The 19,973-nt window shown below is 43.4% G+C and overlaps 1 protein-coding gene across 1 annotated transcript; it reads right to left on the bottom strand.

Moving 5' to 3' along the window:
* Positions 1-2,111: 2,111 nt before the first annotated feature.
* On the bottom strand, positions 2,112-18,212 carry LOC139094454 (serine/arginine repetitive matrix protein 2-like). Its single transcript, XM_070645488.1, is given in 13 exon segments — positions 2,112-2,718; positions 2,784-4,704; positions 4,739-5,091; positions 5,162-5,278; positions 5,281-5,390; positions 5,423-5,834; positions 7,687-7,709; positions 7,867-8,599; positions 8,894-11,563; positions 13,025-15,887; positions 16,030-16,078; positions 17,271-17,276; positions 17,998-18,212. Coding segments are annotated over 13 exon segments (9,807 nt in total). The 3' UTR covers positions 2,112-2,383.
* Positions 18,213-19,973: the final 1,761 nt, after the last annotated feature.

Raw genomic sequence — 19,973 nt, 5'->3', positions numbered from 1 at the left:
ACAATTGAGCACGCAAAACGTTCGTGGCAATTTAATAACTTTTAAAAACAGACGTTGTATCCAACACGCCAAACTTACGTGTTACCTGTATTATTGCACTTATTATATTCGCACTGGCTTACGATTAAGCTTATCGGACTTAAAAATTGCAAAAGTGCCAAAGTTTTTTTTGAATATGACCGGCTCCGTGAATATCTGCAGACCTGAAAGTACTAAACATTTAGTATTACTCTTAGCATTGAAATGTTCTTTTCCCTCTATGTTGTTTTCTATGTACAAGTTGATTTCGGAAATTGTCGTTTGTAACTGGCCTACCCATTATCCGTGTGGGGCTTCAGACCAGGGCGTAACCAGAAATCTTTACTAGGCCAACCTTTTTTTGATTTTTTTACAGCAAACAAAAAATTTAAAATTAAAAAAGTCGGTTTTCAAATCCTCGGAGGCTTTCATCGAGCTCCAAAAGGATTTCAGCCCGAACTCCAAATGCCTCCATCTCCCCTGACTACGTCCTTGCTTCAGACTCTTCGATACATGCTACGGACATTTCAATGTCGAAAAAAGTCGACATTTTTGAAAACAGTCGACTTTTTGTCGAAATTGGAATTTTTTGCATAATTTCGTCTTATTTTAACATTATTAATCATCTATCTAAGCTAAAGGTTCATCTATGAATATGAATTGTTCAATTAAACTTTGTTATTCGGTGAAAATTAACTAAAATTATTAAAAATTTGACGGTTATGAGTGTCCGTAGCATGGTTCAAACAAGGTGGTTTGGATAGTCTTTTACTTTATTCTTAGCGTATTTAACCCGACACATAACATTGCTTGGACGGCAACGGTGTAGTAATCGATATCAGAGGATCATTTGATCAGCTTCAGAGTCAGACTTTGGGTTCCCTAATCTCAAACATAAGTTACTGACAATTAAATTTACAAAAATATTAATTTAAGCTCAAGTTTTGATGAAAAAAGCTTTTGATTCCAAAGCTTTCAAGACTGAAGCCTTTAGGAGGCTTTCCTATAAAAGCTCAAGTTAAAGCTTAACAAGTTCAAACTTATCTTCAGTTCAATTCAAAAACGTCTTCATTGTTGCATTGTGGAACATCAAGATGATGCTTATTGATTATAAGATGTTTATAGATCTTTGGAACTTCTACTTCTCCATCTACGAATGCTCTAAGTTCATTGCTTACTTCACTGGACGTATCAGATGTGATTCATGACCATCCTTAGATGGCGACGAAAATTAGCTGTATTGCTGGCTACCGTTTCACAATTCCCGATTCCAAATGCAATAGTAACTCGATCGACAGCTTCTTTAAATGAGTGCCATGTCACCTTTTGCCATATACAAAGTCTGCCTTTAAGACCTTACTTACTGGAGCTTCAAAAAGTATTCTACATGACATGCCCTGTCCATCGAATCCTGTTTACTTTAACTTACTCTAAAATTCAGTGTCCTTAGGGAGGGCACTGCCATGTTGTTCCTGCTCTTAAATAGAATATCCTCTTAAATATCCTCCTTAGATTCATCATATGGATTTATTTATTGTTGGTGGAATTTTCACATCCTCTTATGTCAATGGTAGTATGATTGAACGAACAAGGAAGTTCCCCTTCCTCACGCCTTCCTCTAAAGGCATTAAATTATTACTTATTTTGGCAATTTTATTTGAATTAATTCCAAATTTAAGATCAGTTTTTGAGTAAACGAGAACAAGGCATGTTCACAAGTGTATAGACATTTGCTTACTAAACTCTTAACAGAACTAAATTTGAGATACAGAAAAATGTAAATAATATAATGATATCCAGCAAAATCCAGTACAATTAGATCTATAATCCAAAAGTATACAAGGACATTAGGATTCAACAAAACCAGTGATGTCCAAACTGTTTGTCACGTCACACCTGTCTATGGTCAATTTCCTTTAGAAATGTCATGAATCGTGTACCATGAGCAGCTTTAGTCGAGGTTTACAACCAAAGTGTACCTTCAAAAATAAAAGATTGCACACAACTGATCTATACAAACAAACAATTTGGCTGATGTCTATCTAAAACTCAAAGACAATATCCAATAACATAGAAATTAAGACACAAAAGTATTCATTGCAGTGCGATAAAGACGCTTTATTTTGTATGAAAAAAGACAAAAATTTTCTTACACTAAAATTTTGCTTTATAGGAAAACAACAAAATAAAGACTTGGTGCAGGATAGACAAAAGTGATTCTAATTCAAAGTAGAGTATGGAAAGGATAGGATTAGTAGAAGTAAATGTATTATCTAATCACCACTTATTATAGGATAGGATTACTTAAGTAGACAATTTAGGACTTAAAATATGTGAGGAATTTAAAATAGTTTCTAGTAGTAATTTAAGAGTTGAGGACATCTTCCAAGCCTTTAACAGCATCTTGGAGTGCCTTGCCAAACTTCTCCTTCTTTTCAGGTGTCAATTTCTTGCCATCAACTTCAACACTTCCAGCTTCAATGTCACCACCTTGTGGTTTGAACAATTTAGCCAAAATGTCAAACATTCCAGTCTTTTTGGTGTTGGATTCTTCACATTCTGGGAATTTGGCACCATCACAATTGCAGTTCTTCTTGCAACAATCTTTGTCATAGACATCACGGTAGAAGTATTTGAGTAATACATCAATGATCATCTTACGACGTTTACAATCAGGTGCACATGTACAGTCACAAGGTTCTAAAATATATATAGGAACATATTAATCAATTAAGTATAATACAAAATATAATCTCATGACATACTCTTTGTAGTAACATCCTCGTCACTTTCACCAGAATCGACACATGTTGTTGGAACTGGAGTTGGTTCTGATACTTCTTGACTTTCTTCGGATTCAATGCAAGTTGTTCGATGATCAGGTCTTGGTACACTTGGTTTGCTTGGTTTGCTTGGCTTGCCAACTGAGGTACATCTACATTTCTTACTGTTGAATCTACCCTTCTTGGCAGCACATTTTTCAGCAGCAGTTCTCTTCATTGCACTACCGCATTTTTCTGGTTTACTTGGCTTGCTTGGACGTGGTCCACTTGGTCTGCTTGGCTTGCTTGGCTTGCTTGGTCTTGGTCCACTTGGTCTGCTTGGCTTACTTGGTCTTGGTCCACTTGGTCTGCTTGGCTTGCTTGGCTTGCTTGGTCTTGGTCCACTTGGTCTGCTTGGCTTGCTTGGTCTTGGTCCACTTGGTCTGCTTGGCTTGCTTGGCTTGCTTGGACGTGGTCCACTTGGTCTGCTTGGCTTGCTTGGCTTGCTTGGTCTTGGTCCACTTGGTTTGCTTGGCTTGCTTGGTTTGCTTGGCTTGCCAACTGAGGTACATCTACATTTCTTACTGTTGAATCTACCCTTCTTGGCAGCACATTTTTCAGCAGCAGTTCTCTTCATTGCACTACCGCATTTTTCTGGTTTACTTGGCTTGCTTGGACGTGGTCCACTTGGTCTGCTTGGCTTGCTTGGTCTTGGTCCACTTGGTTTGCTTGGCTTGCTTGGTCTTGGTCCACTTGGTCTGCTTGGCTTGCTTGGTCTTGGTCCACTTGGTTTGCTTGGCTTGCTTGGTTTGCTTGGCTTGCCAACTGAGGTACATCTACATTTCTTACTGTTGAATCTACCCTTCTTGGCAGCACATTTTTCAGCAGCAGTTCTCTTCATTGCACTACCGCATTTTTCTGGTTTACTTGGCTTGCTTGGACGTGGTCCACTTGGTCTGCTTGGCTTGCTTGGTCTTGGTCCACTTGGTTTGCTTGGCTTGCTTGGTCTTGGTCCACTTGGTTTGCTTGGCTTGCTTGGTTTGCTTGGCTTGCCAACTGAGGTACATCTACATTTCTTACTGTTGAATCTACCCTTCTTGGCAGCACATTTTTCAGCAGCAGTTCTCTTCATTGCACTACCGCATTTTTCTGGTTTACTTGGCTTGCTTGGACGTGGTCCACTTGGTCTGCTTGGCTTGCTTGGTCTTGGTCCACTTGGTCTGCTTGGCTTGCTTGGTCTTGGTCCACTTGGTTTGCTTGGCTTGCTTGGTCTTGGTCCACTTGGTCTGCTTGGCTTGCTTGGTCTTGGTCCACTTGGTCTGCTTGGCTTGCTTGGTCTAGGTCCACTTGGTTTGCTTGGTCTTGGTCCACTTGGTCTGCTTGGCTTGCTTGGTCTTGGTCCACTTGGTTTGCTTGGCTTGCTTGGTCTTGGTCCACTTGGTCTGCTTGGCTTGCTTGGTCTTGGTCCACTTGGTCTGCTTGGCTTGCTTGGCTTGCTTGGTCTTGGTCCACTTGGTCTGCTTGGCTTGCTTGGCTTGCTTGGTCTTGGTCCACTTGGTCTGCTTGGCTTGCTTGGTCTTGGTCCACTTGGTCTGCTTGGCTTGCTTGGCTTGCTTGGCTTGCTTGGTCTTGGTCCACTTGGTCTGCTTGGCTTGCTTGGTCTTGGTCCACTTGGTTTGCTTGGCTTGCTTGGTTTGCTTGGCTTGCCAACTGAGGTACATCTACATTTCTTACTGTTGAATCTACCCTTCTTGGCAGCACATTTTTCAGCAGCAGTTCTCTTCATTGCACTACCGCATTTTTCTGGTTTACTTGGCTTGCTTGGACGTGGTCCACTTGGTCTGCTTGGCTTGCTTGGCTTGCTTGGTCTTGGTCCACTTGGTCTGCTTGGCTTGCTTGGTCTAGGTCTTTGGCTTGCTTGGGTCTTGGTCCACTTGGGTCTTGGTTGCTTGGCTTGCTTGGACTGGTCCACTTGGTCTGCTTGGCTTGCTTGGCTTGCTTGGACGTGGTCCACTTGGTCTGCTTGGCTTGCTTGGCTTGCTTGGTCTTGGTCCACTTGGTCTGCTTGGCTTGCTTGGCTTGCTTGGTCTTGGTCCACTTGGTCTGCTTGGCTTGCTTGGTCTTGGTCCACTTGGTCTGCTTGGCTTGCTTGGTCTTGGTCCACTTGGTTTGCTTGGCTTGCTTGGTTTGCTTGGCTTGCCAACTGAGGTACATCTACATTTCTTACTGTTGAATCTACCCTTCTTGGCAGCACATTTTTCAGCAGCAGTTCTCTTCATTGCACTACCGCATTTTTGGCTGGTTTACTTGGCTTGCTTGGACGCTTGGTCTTGGTCCACTTGGTCTGCTTGGCTTGCTTGGCTTGCTTGGTCGTGGTCCACTTGGTCTGCTTGGCTTGCTTGGCTTGGGTCTTGGTCCACTTGGTCTGCTTGGCTTGCTTGGTCTTGGTCTTGGCTTGCTTGGTTTGCTTGGCTTGCTTGGCTTGCTTGGCTTGCCACTGAGGTACATCTACATTTCTTACTGGGTCCACTTGGTCTGCTTGGCTTGCTTGGACGTGGTCCTTGGTCTTGGTCTTGGTCTTGCTTGGACGACTTGCTTGGCTTGCTTGGTCTTGGTCCACTTGGTCTGCTTGGCTGGCTTGCTTGGGTCTTGGTCCACTTGGTCTGCTTGGCTTGCTTGGTCTTGGTCCACTTGGTCTGCTTGGCTTGCTTGGTCTTGGTCCACTTGGTTTGCTTGGCTTGCTTGGTTTGCTTGGCTTGCCAACTGAGGTACATCTACATTTCTTACTGTTGAATCTACCCTTCTTGGCAGCACATTTTTCAGCAGCAGTTCTCTTCATTGCACTACCGCATTTTTCTGGTTTACTTGGCTTGCTTGGACGTGGTCCACTTGGTCTGCTTGGCTTGCTTGGCTTGCTTGGTCTTGGTCCACTTGGTCTGCTTGGCTTGCTTGGTCTTGGTCCACTTGGTCTGCTTGGCTTGCTTGGTCTTGGTCCACTTGGTCTGCTTGGCTTGCTTGGTCTTGGTCCACTTGGTCTGCTTGGCTTGCTTGGCTCCACTTGGTCTGCTTGGTCTTGGCAGCTTGGTCCACTTGGTCTGCTTGGCTTGCTTGGTCTTGGTCCACTTGGTCTGCTTGGCTTGCTTGGACGTGGTCCACTTGGTCTGCTTGGCTTGCTTGGTTGCTTGGTCTTGGTCTTGGTTTGCTTGGCTTGCTTGGTTTGCTTGGCTTGCCAACTGAGGTACATCTACATTTCTTACTGTTGAATCTACCCTTCTTGGCAGCACATTTTTCAGCTGCAGTTCTCTTCATTGCACTACCGCATTTTTCTGGTTTACTTGGCTTGCTTGGACGAGGTTTACTTGGTCTGCTTGGCTTGCTTGGACGTGGTCCACTTGGTCTGCTTGGCTTGCTTGGACTGCTTGGTCCACTTGGTATGCTTGGCTTGCTTGGTCTTGGTCTGCTTGGCTTGCTTGGTCTTGGTCTTGGTCTGCTTGGCTTGCTTGGTCTTGGTCTTGGCTTGGTGCTTGGGCTTGCTTGGCTTGCTTGGACGTGGTTTACTTGGTCTGCTTGGCTTGCTTGGACGTGGTCTACTTGGTCTGCTTGGCTTGCTTGGACGTGGTCTACTTGGTCTGCTTGGCTTGCTTGGTCTTGGTCCACTTGGTCTGCTTGGCTTGCTTGGTCTAGGTCCACTTGGTTTGCTTGGCTTGCTTGGTTTGCTTGGCTTGCCAACTGAGGTACATCTACATTTCTTACTGTTGAATCTACCCTTCTTGGCAGCACATTTTTCAGCTGCAGTTCTCTTCATTGCACTACCGCATTTTTCTGGTTTACTTGGCTTGCTTGGACGAGGTTTACTTGGTCTGCTTGGCTTGCTTGGACGAGGTTTACTTGGTCTGCTTGGCTTGCTTGGACGTGGTCTACTTGGTCTGCTTGGCTTGCTTGGACGGTCTGCTTGTTGGTCTGCTTGGCTTGCTTGGACGAGGTTTACTTGGTCTGCTTGGCTTGCTTGGACGTGGTCTACTTGGTCTGCTTGGCTTGCTTGGACGTGGTTTACTTGGTCTGCTTGGCTTGCTTGGACGTGGTTTGCTTGGCTTGCTTGGTTTGCTTGGCTTGCCAACTGAGGTACATCTACATTTCTTACTGTCTACCCTTCTTGGCAGCACATTTTTCAGCTGCAGTTGCACTACCGCATTTTTCTGGTTTACTTGACTTGGTCTGCTTGGCTTGGCTTGGGACGTGGTCTTTGGTCTGCTTGGCTTGCTTGGACGAGGTTTACTTGGCACTTGGTCTGCTTGGCTTGCTTGGACTTGGTCCACTTGGTTTTGGCTTGCTTGGTCTTGGTCTTGGCTCTTGGTTTGCTTGGCTTGCTTGGAACTGAGGTACATCTACATTTCTTACTGGTCTGCTTCTTGGCAGCACATTTTTCAGCTGCAGTTCTGCACTACCGCATTTTTCTGGTTTACTTGGCTTGCTTGGACGAGGTCCACTTGGTCTGCTTGGCTTGCTTGGACGTGGTCTACTTGGTCTTGGCTTGCTTGGACGAGGTCTTGCTTGGCTTGCTTGGTCTTGGTCCACTTGGTCTGCTTGGCTTGCTTGGTTTGGTCTTGGTTGCTTGCTTGGCTTTGGTTGCTTGGCTTGCCAACTGAGGTACATCTACATTTCTTACTGTTGAATCTACCCTTCTTGGCAGCACATTTTTCAGCTGCAGTTCTCTTCATTGCACTACCGCTTTGCTTGGACTTCCACTTGGTCTGCTTGGCTTGCTTGGTCTGCTTGGCTTGCGGACGTGGCCTTGGTCTTGGTCTTGGTCTTTGGTCTGCTTGGCTTGCTTGGACGTGGTCCACTTGGTCTGCTTGGCTTGCTTGGACGAGGTTTGGTCCACTTGGTCTGCTTGGCTTGCTTGGCTTGCTTGGACTTGGTCCACTTGGTCTGCTTGGCTTGCTTGGACGTGGTTGCTTGGTCTTGGTCCACTTGGTCTGCTTGGCTTGCTTGGACTGGTCTTGGCTTGCTTGGTGGTCCACTTGGTCTGCTTGGCTTGCTTGGTCTTGGTCCACTTGGTCTGCTTGGCTGGCTTGGACTGGTCTACTTGCTTGGACGTGGTCCACTTGGTCTGCTTGCTTGGTCCACTTGTTTGCTTGGCTTGCTTGGTTTGCTTGGCTTGCCAACTGAGGTACATCTACATTTCTTACTGTTGAATCTACCCTTCTTGGCAGCACATTTTTCAGCTGCAGTTCTCTTCATTGCACTACCGCATTTTTCTGGTTTACTTGGCTTGCTTGGACGAGGTTTACTTGGTCTGCTTGGCTTGCTTGGCTTGCTTGGCTTGCTTGGTCTTGGTCTACTTGGTCTGCTTGGCTTGCTTGGACTTGGTGGTCCACTTGGTCGTCTTGGTCCACTTGGTTTGCTTGGCTTGCTTGGTCTTGGTCCACTTGGTCTGCTTGTCTTGCTTGGCTTGCTTGGACGTGGTTTACTTGGTTTACTTGGCTTGCTTGGACGTGGTTTACTTGGTCTGCTTGGCTTGCTTGGACGTGGTCTACTTGGTCTGCTTGGCTTGCTTGGTCTTGGTCCAATTGGCTTGCTTGGTTTGCTTGGCTTGCCAACTGAGGTACATCTACATTTCTTACTGTTGAATCTACCCTTCTTGGCAGCACATTTTTCAGCTGCAGTTCTCTTCATTGCACTACCGCATTTTTCTGGTTTACTTGGCTTGCTTGGACGAGGTTTACTTGGTCTGCTTGGCTTGCTTGGACGAGGTTTACTTGGTCTGCTTGGCTTGCTTGGACGTGGTCTACTTGGTCTGCTTGGCTTGCTTGGACGAGGTTTGGTCCACTTGGTCTGCTTGGCTTGCTTGGACGTGGTCTACTTGGTCTGCTTGGCTTGCTTGGACGTGGTCTACTTGGTCTGCTTGGCTTGCTTGGTCTTGGTCCAATTGGCTTGCTTGGTTTGCTTGGCTTGCTTGGCTTGGTCTTGGTTGCTTGGCTTGCTTGGCTTGCCAACTTGGTACATCTACATTTCTTACTGTTGGTCTACCCTTCTTGGCAGCACATTTTTCAGCTGCAGTGCTCTTCATTGCACGACCGCTTTTTCTGGTTTACTTGGCTTGCTTGGACGAGGTTTACTTGGTCTGCTTGGCTTGCTTGGACGAGGTTTACTTGGTCTGCTTGGCTTGCTTGGACGTGGTCTACTTGGTCTGCTTGGCTTGCTTGGACGTGGTCTACTTGGTCTGCTTGGCTTGCTTGGACGTGGTCTACTTGGTCTGCTTGGCTTGCTTGGTCTTGGTCCAATTGGTCTACTTGCTTGGCTTGGTTTGCTTGGCTTGCTTGGCTTGCTTGGCTTGCCAACTGAGGTACATCTACATTTCTTACTGTTGAATCTACCCTTCTTGGCAGCACATTTTTCAGCTGCAGTTCTCTTCATTGCACTACCGCATTTTTCTGGTTTACTTGGCTTGCTTGGACGAGGTTTACTTGGTCTGCTTGGCTTGCTTGGACGTGGTCTACTTGGTCTGCTTGGCTTGCTTGGACGTGGTCTACTTGGTCTGCTTGGCTTGCTTGGACGTGGTCTACTTGGTCTGCTTGGCTTGCTTGGACGTGGTCTACTTGGTCTGCTTGGCTTGCTTGGACGTGGTCTACTTGGTCTGCTTGGCTTGCTTGGTCTTGGTCCAATTGGCTTGCTTGGCTTGCTTGGCTTGCTTGGCTTGCCAACTGAGGTACATCTACATTTCTTACTGTTGAATCTACCCTTCTTGGCAGCACATTTTTCAGCTGCAGTTCTCTTCATTGCACTACCGCATTTTTCTGGTTTACTTGGCTTGCTTGGACGAGGTTTACTTGGTCTGCTTGGCTTGCTTGGACGAGGTTTACTTGGTCTGCTTGGCTTGCTTGGACGTGGTCTACTTGGTCTGCTTGGCTTGCTTGGACGAGGTCTACTTGGTCTGCTTGGCTTGCTTGGACGTGGTCTACTTGGTCTGCTTGGCTTGCTTGGACGTGGTCTACTTGGTCTGCTTGGCTTGCTTGGTCTTGGTCCAATTGGCTTGCTTGGTTTGCTTGGCTTGCTTGGTTTGCTTGGCTTGCTTGGCTTGCTTGGCTTGCCAACTGAGGTACATCTACATTTCTTACTGTTGAATCTACCCTTCTTGGCAGCACATTTTTCAGCTGCAGTTCTCTTCATTGCACTACCGCATTTTTCTGGTTTACTTGGCTTGCTTGGACGAGGTTTACTTGGTCTGCTTGGCTTGCTTGGACGTGGTCTACTTGGTCTGCTTGGCTTGCTTGGACGTGGTCTACTTGGTCTGCTTGGCTTGCTTGGACGTGGTCTACTTGGTCTGCTTGGCTTGCTTGGTCTTGGTCCAATTGGCTTGCTTGGTTTGCTTGGCTTGCTTGGCTTGCTTGGCTTGCCAACTGAGGTACATCTACATTTCTTACTGTTGAATCTACCCTTCTTGGCAGCACATTTTTCAGCTGCAGTTCTCTTCATTGCACTACCGCATTTTTCTGGTTTACTTGGCTTGCTTGGACGAGGTTTACTTGGTCTGCTTGGCTTGCTTGGACGTGGTCTACTTGGTCTGCTTGGCTTGCTTGGACGTGGTCTACTTGGTCTGCTTGGCTTGCTTGGACGTGGTCTACTTGGTCTGCTTGGCTTGCTTGGACGTGGTCTACTTGGTCTGCTTGGCTTGCTTGGACGTGGTCTACTTGGTCTGCTTGGCTTGCTTGGTCTTGGTCCAATTGGCTTGCTTGGTTTGCTTGGCTTGCTTGGCTTGCCAACTGAGGTACATCTACATTTCTTACTGTTGAATCTACCCTTCTTGGCAGCACATTTTTCAGCTGCAGTTCTCTTCATTGCACTACCGCATTTTTCTGGTTTACTTGGCTTGCTTGGACGAGGTTTACTTGGTCTGCTTGGCTTGCTTGGACGTGGTCTACTTGGTCTGCTTGGCTTGCTTGGACGTGGTCTACTTGGTCTGCTTGGCTTGCTTGGTCTTGGTCCAATTGGCTTGCTTGGTTTGCTTGGCTTGCTTGGCTTGCCAACTGAGGTACATCTACATTTCTTACTGTTGAATCTACCCTTCTTGGCAGCACATTTTTCAGCTGCAGTTCTCTTCATTGCACTACCGCATTTTTCTGGTTTACTTGGCTTGCTTGGACGAGGTTTACTTGGTCTGCTTGGCTTGCTTGGACGTGGTCTACTTGGTCTGCTTGGCTTGCTTGGACGTGGTCTACTTGGTCTGCTTGGCTTGCTTGGACGAGGTTTACTTGGTCTGCTTGGCTTGCTTGGACGAGGTTTACTTGGTCTGCTTGGCTTGCTTGGACGTGGTCTACTTGGTCTGCTTGGCTTGCTTGGACGAGGTTTACTTGGTCTGCTTGGCTTGCTTGGACGTGGTCTACTTGGTCTGCTTGGCTTGCTTGGACGTGGTCTACTTGGTCTGCTTGGCTTGCTTGGACGAGGTTTACTTGGTCTGCTTGGCTTGCTTGGACGAGGTTTACTTGGTCTGCTTGGCTTGCTTGGACGTGGTCTACTTGGTCTGCTTGGCTTGCTTGGACGTGGTCTACTTGGTCTGCTTGGCTTGCTTGGACGTGGTCTACTTGGTCTGCTTGGCTTGCTTGGTCTTGGTCCAATTGGCTTGCTTGGTTTGCTTGGCTTGCTTGGCTTGCTTGGCTTGCCAACTGAGGTACATCTACATTTCTTACTGTTGAATCTACCCTTCTTGGCAGCACATTTTTCAGCTGCAGTTCTCTTCATTGCACTACCGCATTTTTCTGGTTTACTTGGCTTGCTTGGACGAGGTTTACTTGGTCTGCTTGGCTTGCTTGGACGAGGTTTACTTGGTCTGCTTGGCTTGCTTGGACGTGGTCTACTTGGTCTGCTTGGCTTGCTTGGACGTGGTCTACTTGGTCTGCTTGGCTTGCTTGGACGAGGTTTACTTGGTCTGCTTGGCTTGCTTGGACGAGGTTTACTTGGTCTGCTTGGCTTGCTTGGACGTGGTCTACTTGGTCTGCTTGGCTTGCTTGGACGTGGTCTACTTGGTCTGCTTGGCTTGCTTGGACGAGGTTTACTTGGTCTGCTTGGCTTGCTTGGACGTGGTCTACTTGGTCTGCTTGGCTTGCTTGGACGTGGTCTACTTGGTCTGCTTGGCTTGCTTGGACGAGGTTTACTTGGTCTGCTTGGCTTGCTTGGACGAGGTTTACTTGGTCTGCTTGGCTTGCTTGGACGTGGTCTACTTGGTCTGCTTGGCTTGCTTGGACGTGGTCTACTTGGTCTGCTTGGCTTGCTTGGACGTGGTCTACTTGGTCTGCTTGGCTTGCTTGGTCTTGGTCCAATTGGCTTGCTTGGTTTGCTTGGCTTGCTTGGCTTGCTTGGCTTGCCAACTGAGGTACATCTACATTTCTTACTGTTGAATCTACCCTTCTTGGCAGCACATTTTTCAGCTGCAGTTCTCTTCATTGCACTACAGCATTTTTCTGGTTTACTTGGCTTGCTTGGACGAGGTTTACTTGGTCTGCTTGGCTTGCTTGGACGAGGTTTACTTGGTCTGCTTGGCTTGCTTGGACGTGGTCTACTTGGTCTGCTTGGCTTGCTTGGACGTGGTCTACTTGGTCTGCTTGGCTTGCTTGGACGAGGTTTACTTGGTCTGCTTGGCTTGCTTGGACGAGGTTTACTTGGTCTGCTTGGCTTGCTTGGACGTGGTCTACTTGGTCTGCTTGGCTTGCTTGGACGTGGTCTACTTGGTCTGCTTGGCTTGCTTGGACGTGGTCTACTTGGTCTGCTTGGCTTGCTTGGACGTGGTCTACTTGGTCTGCTTGGCTTGCTTGGACGAGGTTTACTTGGTCTGCTTGGCTTGCTTGGACGAGGTTTACTTGGTCTGCTTGGCTTGCTTGGACGAGGTTTACTTGGTCTGCTTGGCTTGCTTGGACGAGGTTTACTTGGTCTGCTTGGCTTGCTTGGACGTGGTCTACTTGGTCTGCTTGGCTTGCTTGGACGAGGTTTACTTGGTCTGCTTGGCTTGCTTGGACGAGGTTTACTTGGTCTGCTTGGCTTGCTTGGACGAGGTTTACTTGGTCTGCTTGGCTTGCTTGGACGTGGTCTACTTGGTCTGCTTGGCTTGCTTGGACGAGGTTTACTTGGTCTGCTTGGCTTGCTTGGACGAGGTTTACTTGGTCTGCTTGGCTTGCTTGGACGTGGTCTACTTGGTCTGCTTGGCTTGCTTGGACGAGGTTTACTTGGTCTGCTTGGCTTGCTTGGACGAGGTTTACTTGGTCTGCTTGGCTTGCTTGGACGTGGTCTACTTGGTCTGCTTGGCTTGCTTGGTCTTGGTCCAATTGGCTTGCTTGGCTTGCTTGGACGTGGTTTACTTGGTCTGCTTGGCTTGCTTGGACGTGGTCTACTTGGTCTGCTTGGCTTGCTTGGACGTGGTCTACTTGGTCTGCTTGGCTTGCTTGGACGTGGTCTACTTGGTCTGCTTGGCTTGCTTGGACGTGGTCTACTTGGTCTGCTTGGCTTGCTTGGACGTGGTCTACTTGGTCTGCTTGGCTTGCTTGGTCTTGGTCCAATTGGCTTGCTTGGTTTGCTTGGCTTGCTTGGCTTGCTTGGCTTGCTTGGCTTGCCAACTGAGGTACATCTACATTTCTTACTGTTGAATCTACCCTTCTTGGCAGCACATTTTTCAGCAGCAGTTCTCTTCATTGCACTACCGCATTTTTCTGGTTTACTTGGCTTGCTTGGACGAGGTTTACTTGGTCTGCTTGGCTTGCTTGGACGTGGTTTACTTGGTCTGCTTGGCTTGCTTGGTCTTGGTCCACTTGGTCTGCTTGGCTTGCTTGGCTTGCTTGGTCTTGGTCCACGTGGTCTGCTTGGCTTGCTTGGTCTTGGTCCACTTGGCTTGCTTGGCTTGCTTGGTCTTGGTCCACTTGGTCTACTTGGCTTGCTTGGCTTGCTTGGTTTTGGTCCACTTGGTCTGCTTGGCTTGCTTGGCTTGCTTGGTCTTGGTCCACTTGGTCTGCTTGGCTTGCTTGGCTTGCTTGGTCTTGGTCCACTTGGTCTGCTTGGCTTGCTTGGTCTTGGTCCACTTGGTCTGCTTGGCTTGCTTGGACGTGGTCCACTTGGTCTGCTTGGCTTGCTTGGTCTTGGTCCACTTGGTCTGCTTGGCTTGCTTGGCTTGCTTGGTCTTGGTCCACGTGGTCTGCTTGGCTTGCTTGGTCTTGGTCCACTTGGCTTGCTTGGCTTGCTTGGTCTTGGTCCACTTGGTCTACTTGGCTTGCTTGGCTTGCTTGGTTTTGGTCCACTTGGTCTGCTTGGCTTGCTTGGCTTGCTTGGTCTTGGTCCACTTGGTCTGCTTGGCTTGCTTGGCTTGCTTGGTCTTGGTCCACTTGGTCTGCTTGGCTTGCTTGGTTTTGGTCCACTTGGTCTGCTTGGCTTGCTTGGCTTGCTTGGTCTTGGTCCACTTGGTCTGCTTGGCTTGCTTGGCTTGCTTGGTCTTGGTCCACTTGGTCTGCTTGGCTTGCTTGGTCTTGGTCCACTTGGTCTGCTTGGCTTGCTTGGCTTGCTTGGTCTTGGTCCACTTGGTCTGCTTGGCTTGCTTGGTCTTGGTCCACTTGGTCTGCTTGGCTTGCTTGGACGTGGTCCACTTGGTCTGCTTGGCTTGCTTGGTCTTGGTCCACTTGGTCTGCTTGGCTTGCTTGGTCTAGGTCCACTTGGTTTGCTTGGTTTGCTTGGCTTGCCAACTGAGGTACATCTACATTTCTTACTGTTGAATCTACCCTTCTTGGCAGCACATTTTTCAGCTGCAGTTCTCTTCATTGCACTTCCGCATTTTTCTGGTTTACTTTGTTTCGGCTTGGTTCCATGTGGTTTTTCTGGATGTCCATGACCTGGTTTTTCTGGTCGTCCGCGACTTGGTTTTTCTGGATGTCCATGAGCTGGTTTTTCTGGGCGTCCGCGACTTGGTTTTTCTGGATGTCCATGACCTGGTTTTTCTGGTCGTCCGCGACTTGGTTTTTCTGGATGTCCATGACCTGGTTTTTCTGGGCGTCCGCGACTTGGTTTTTCTGGATGTCCATGACCTGGTTTTTCTGGTCGTCCGCGACTTGGTTTTTCTGGATGTCCATGACCTGGTTTTTCTGGTCGTCCGCGACTTGGTTTTTCTGGATGTCCATGACCTGGTTTTTCTGGGCGTCCGCGACTTGGTTTTTCTGGATGTCCATGACCTGGTTTTTCTGGACGTCCGCGACTTGGTTTTTCTGGATGTCCGCGACTTGGTTTTTCTGGACGTCCGCGACTTGGTTTTTCTGGATGTCCGCGACTTGGTTTTTCTGGACGTCCGCGACTTGGCTTCTTTGGATGTCCTCGACTTGGTTTTTCAGGACGTGTTCTTGGTTCTGAATCTGGATTTTCATTGGATTTGTCATCATCGGTTTCAGATGATCCTGAATTTTCATCAGATTCAACAGGTTTAGTTTCCTTGTCATCATCATCATCTTCTTCAGTCTCATGTTTTGGAGGAGAAGGTTTTTCGCAATCACATGTTTGTGGATTGAATTTTCCATTTTCTTTGGCACAATCGGCAGCGCCCTTCTTTTTCATTGCATCATCACATGTTGGTTTTGGTCCTGGTCCTGGCTGTGGATGAGGATGTGGTTCTGGTCCTGGAACTGGTTTTTCATCAGATGCATCATCGTCGCTTTCAGATGATCCTGATTTTTCATCAGAATCAGCAGGTTGTGTTTCCTTATCAGGCTTTTCGCAATCACATGTTTGTGCATTAAACTTTCCTTTTTCTTTATCGCATTCAGCTGCAGCCTTTTGTTTCATTGCATCATCACATTTTGGTTTTGGTCCTGGTCCTGGTCCTGGTTGTGGAGCTGGTTTTGGTTCTTCACTTGAACTTGATTCTGAGCTACTTTCACCTTCTTCTTCTGGTTCAACTTCATCATCACCTGGCTTCTTTCCCTTCTTTTTCTTCTTAATGATTTCATCAGATTCACCATCATCTTCTTCTGATGTTTCTGTCTCATCTTCTATGACTTCTTCGATCGTTTCTTCTTCATCAGGCTCAGTATTGCCTTTGTTTTCCTTTCCTTTCTTTCCTGTAGGCTTAACACCGGCTGTTGTTGACTGTTGAAGTTATTATTAACTCAGTTTAATTTTATTTACAGGATTAACTTAGTAATTACTTCTAAATTCTAAATCTATATCTCTTCCATTATGTTCTATATTAAAAAACAACAATGTGCTTAATTAGATGCTGATTACTTACCTCATCTTCGTATTCGTAGTCGTATTCGTACTCATATTCGTATTCGTCACTGAAAAATTATTTAAATTTTGTATTTTATTTGTATATTTGGTGTAGACTAAGGAATTATTATGTAAAGTATTCATTTTCATCATCATTGTTCAGATCCAGAGCTCCGCCTGGCCATTTCGAGGCAAACAATTGTTTAACGAATGAAGGTGCGCAAGATCTTTGCACTCATTGCCAACGATTTAGTTTAAATTCAGCACTATGTCAGAGCGACGCTGAACTGGTGCCAGGTACTCACTTGAATATATTCAATTTTGAGAGCATGTTTCTTGGCTGTTCGGGTATTGTAGGCATTTATTTTATTATTTTTATATACAGCTTAAAATAAGAGCGATAAAGTGAATGGCATGCAGATAAATCACATAAAATGAGCTGGTCATGTCAACAGAAGACTTATATGGAATGAGATCTCGAAGTAGACACAAGAGCTCATGGGATTACTGTGTAAGCAACTTTGCTTAGAAGTAGACACTGGCAGATCCGGCTGTCGATGAATTCTAAATATGGCAATGTAATCTCGTGCGCCTTCGCTAAGGAAGGAAGCAAGTAAATAAAATAGGAGCTTTACATTCAGAAATTGCAATTAGAAAAAGAGCTTTCGAAATTAATATCGTATTCGCATACATGCGCGTGCATGCGAAGCTTTGAACTTACAAAATTATGCCACAAAAAGCTTAGTCAAGACACAAACCATTATATAATGAAATGTGAATATGTTTGTTTGCATTTAGATTATATTTAATTTATCTACTTCAAGTAAAGTAGCTGTTCAATGTAAAGTCTTTCGAAGTATCTGTCTCGACAAATTCTCGAGACTAAGACCGAAACCGAGACTAATCGGGATGTTTCGGGAGGTCTCGGGGAATTTCGGAAAGTCTCGGGAAATTTCGGAAAGTCTCGGCATCGGGAATCTTATATTTAATTATCTCGTAACTCTATTAATTGGTCGATTTGAATTAAATAGATTATCCTCATTTTTGAATAATTTATTTCCGTTTTTTTGGAAATATCTCGAATAATTTATGAGGTTTCAAAGATATTGGATGAGCTTTTTGTAGACCTGAAGCTTAAGGCTTATATTTTCTTAAATTTGGAATTTTTGGTTCTCAATTATTGAGAAATTAAAAGCAATGATTGCTGTTAATACATGATTGGTCCCTGATTGAATAGTTTTAACATTTAATTATACTTACTCTCCGCTGAAAATAATAATTGAAATAAATAATTTAGTTAAATTGTTCAGTAAAGAAAAAAATCAATAAATTCAAAATTAATATTTCTTTTTAACATTATAAAAATAAAAAAAATGGTTAAAAATATATTATTAAATTAATTAGAAAATTAATTGGAATTCAAAAAAATAATTATTTTTATTAAATTTAATTAAATTAATTAAATTTTTAATTTTAAAATTAATTAAATTTATTAATTTTAAATTTAAATTTCAAATTAGTTTTCAATTTTTAATATCTTTTAAATTTTAAATTAATTTCAAATTTCTCAAGTTTTAAATTAATTTCAAATTTCTCAAGTTTTAAATTATTTTAATCACCAAAAAATATTGAACTTTTCAGAATTAAATATATTTTTTTTAAGTTTTGACAGATAAAATTTAAAGTTTTAAAATATAATAAAACTTAAAAAAACACAAATGGATTAAGTTGGAATTAAGTTAGAATAATTAAAATAAAATTTATGTGCCACGTCGAAATTTTGTGTTTGAATATTTAAAAAAATTAAATTTGATATTAAAAAATATTAAATTTATTATAATAAAATTATATTAAATTTGAAATAAAAAATATTTCAAAATTTTTTATTATTTTAAATTTTTAAAATTATAAAAAAATGCTGATTTGGCTTTTTTTTAATTAATTTTTTTTTAATAAATAATTCTAATATATTTAAAAAAATACTCACTAATAGTCATCGTAGTACTCATCATCATAATATTCATCATAGTACTCATCGCCATATTCATAGTCGTCACCACCATCGACTGGACCTTTAGGATCTGATGGACCTTCAGGATCTGATGGACCTTCTGGCTGGCCTGGATTTTCAGGCTTACCTTCTGGTTTCTCAGGTCTGTCGGTTCGTCTTGGTCTCTCCGGTGGTGCCGGCGTAGTTTCCATATCGGCGATTCTCTTTTTCGGAGGAGGTTGAGCATTTGGGTTTTCCTTCTTAATGATTTCCAACACTTCATCAGAGCATACAATCTCTTTGTTAGTGTTTTCTTCACATGAAGATTCGGATTTAGACCCGAACACACTTGCAGTTCCAATAAGGAACAGCAAAATTAAAAATGATTTTTTCATTTTTTTTCACTTCTTTTTCACTTGGTTTTCACTTATTTTACACTTCTTTACTATTTCTAGGAGAAGTCTGGAAATGAATTCCAAAAACTGACTTTTCTAGGCTCCGAGGTCCTCCTTTTATACCCATAAATTGAGAGAATCTGTCATGTGACTCAAATTTACTCTCATCCAGTCTGATATAGAATAATTTTAGTTCATCTTTTAGTAAATTTTATTAATAAAAAAGTAGTTTAAATGTTGTGCTGAAGTCAGACATCTGTTTTAAACTATGTCATTGGCGATGTGTTCAGGAGAGAACCTACCTTATTCGATTGATAGAAATTCACTGATATGGTTTGTAGTCTGAAAAAAAATGTAAAAGTTTTTATCTATTTTACTGTTGAAAAGGATTTTCAACGAAAAAAATCGAAATTTTTATAGAATTATAATAAATTAGGTACCAGTGGGGTAGATTAGAGTGTCACCCAAACGATCCTAATGAGTTTAGTTGAATTTGTCTTTAATTTAGATGAATTTGAGTCCTTAATCATCGCTTTAGCCACGTCAACTAGGATATCAACTCAAATGGAGTCGAACTCTAAAAAAAGTTAGGAGTTTGAAGTCTAGTGGTGTTCAATATCGAAGTCCTGATAATTATGTTAGCGACAAATAACTTATTTTTAGGGACATTTATGCTTGCTCGATGTCGAGTCCCGCTAAATCTTCCGGGATCAGAATTTCAAGAAAGCATAGGAAACATTACATAGATATTCACTGGATCATGCAAATTTGGTCTTAAAAATTAATTCCAATTAAAAAAATTTCTTATGCTGAATAAAACAATTAATAATTTAGTGTTTTAATCAATTTTTAATTTCTAATATTTTATTTTATTTTAACTTTTTTACAATTCCTGTGAAAAATTAGTTTTCTAGCAATTTTAATGCTAGATTTTATGGTAAAATGTTCAATTAGAATTTCTTAAAATTAGAAAATATATTTATTTTAATAAAATTTTATCATTCACAATTTTAGACATTTAACAATTAATTAATTGAAATTTTGTCCCCAGACCAATGTGATTATCCACAAAAAACGTTCAAAACAATAAAAAAAAAAAATTTTAATTGATTTAAAAATTTGAAATTTATTTTTCAGATTTTTTTCCAATTTTTGCCACCAAATAACATAAAAATATACAATTTTATATAAGTTAATTCTAGAATAAATCATAATATTTCAATTTGAGCATCCATTCGTCCACGTTTCCAACCAATATCAATGCCACATTGTCAAATTATAAAAAAAGACGAAATTTATAATTTAAATGCGTAGTATAATTTTTGTTTATCTCATTTGAATTACTTTAAGAGTAGCTTGTGAGTGAAAAAAATCCAAAAAAAAGTTTCTATAGAATATTTAGACAAGTGAATTTGGCTCACGTAGCTGCACTAATACACTCCCAATGACCTTCTTGAAGGATAGAAAACACAATTTATGTAGAAAGACTTGAACTTCCACGCAGAGCTTACGATAGAAAATTGTGTTATTATTAATAGCTTAGAGAATGGAATAAATAATGAGAAATACTTAAAGCTT

Source organism: Chironomus tepperi, unplaced genomic scaffold, assembly GCF_022539635.2.
Source record: "Chironomus tepperi strain 1889 unplaced genomic scaffold, CSIRO-AGI_Ctep_v1 contig_354, whole genome shotgun sequence".
Classification (NCBI taxonomy): domain Eukaryota; kingdom Metazoa; phylum Arthropoda; class Insecta; order Diptera; family Chironomidae; genus Chironomus; species Chironomus tepperi.
This window is presented reverse-complemented; position numbering and strand designations above follow the sequence as displayed.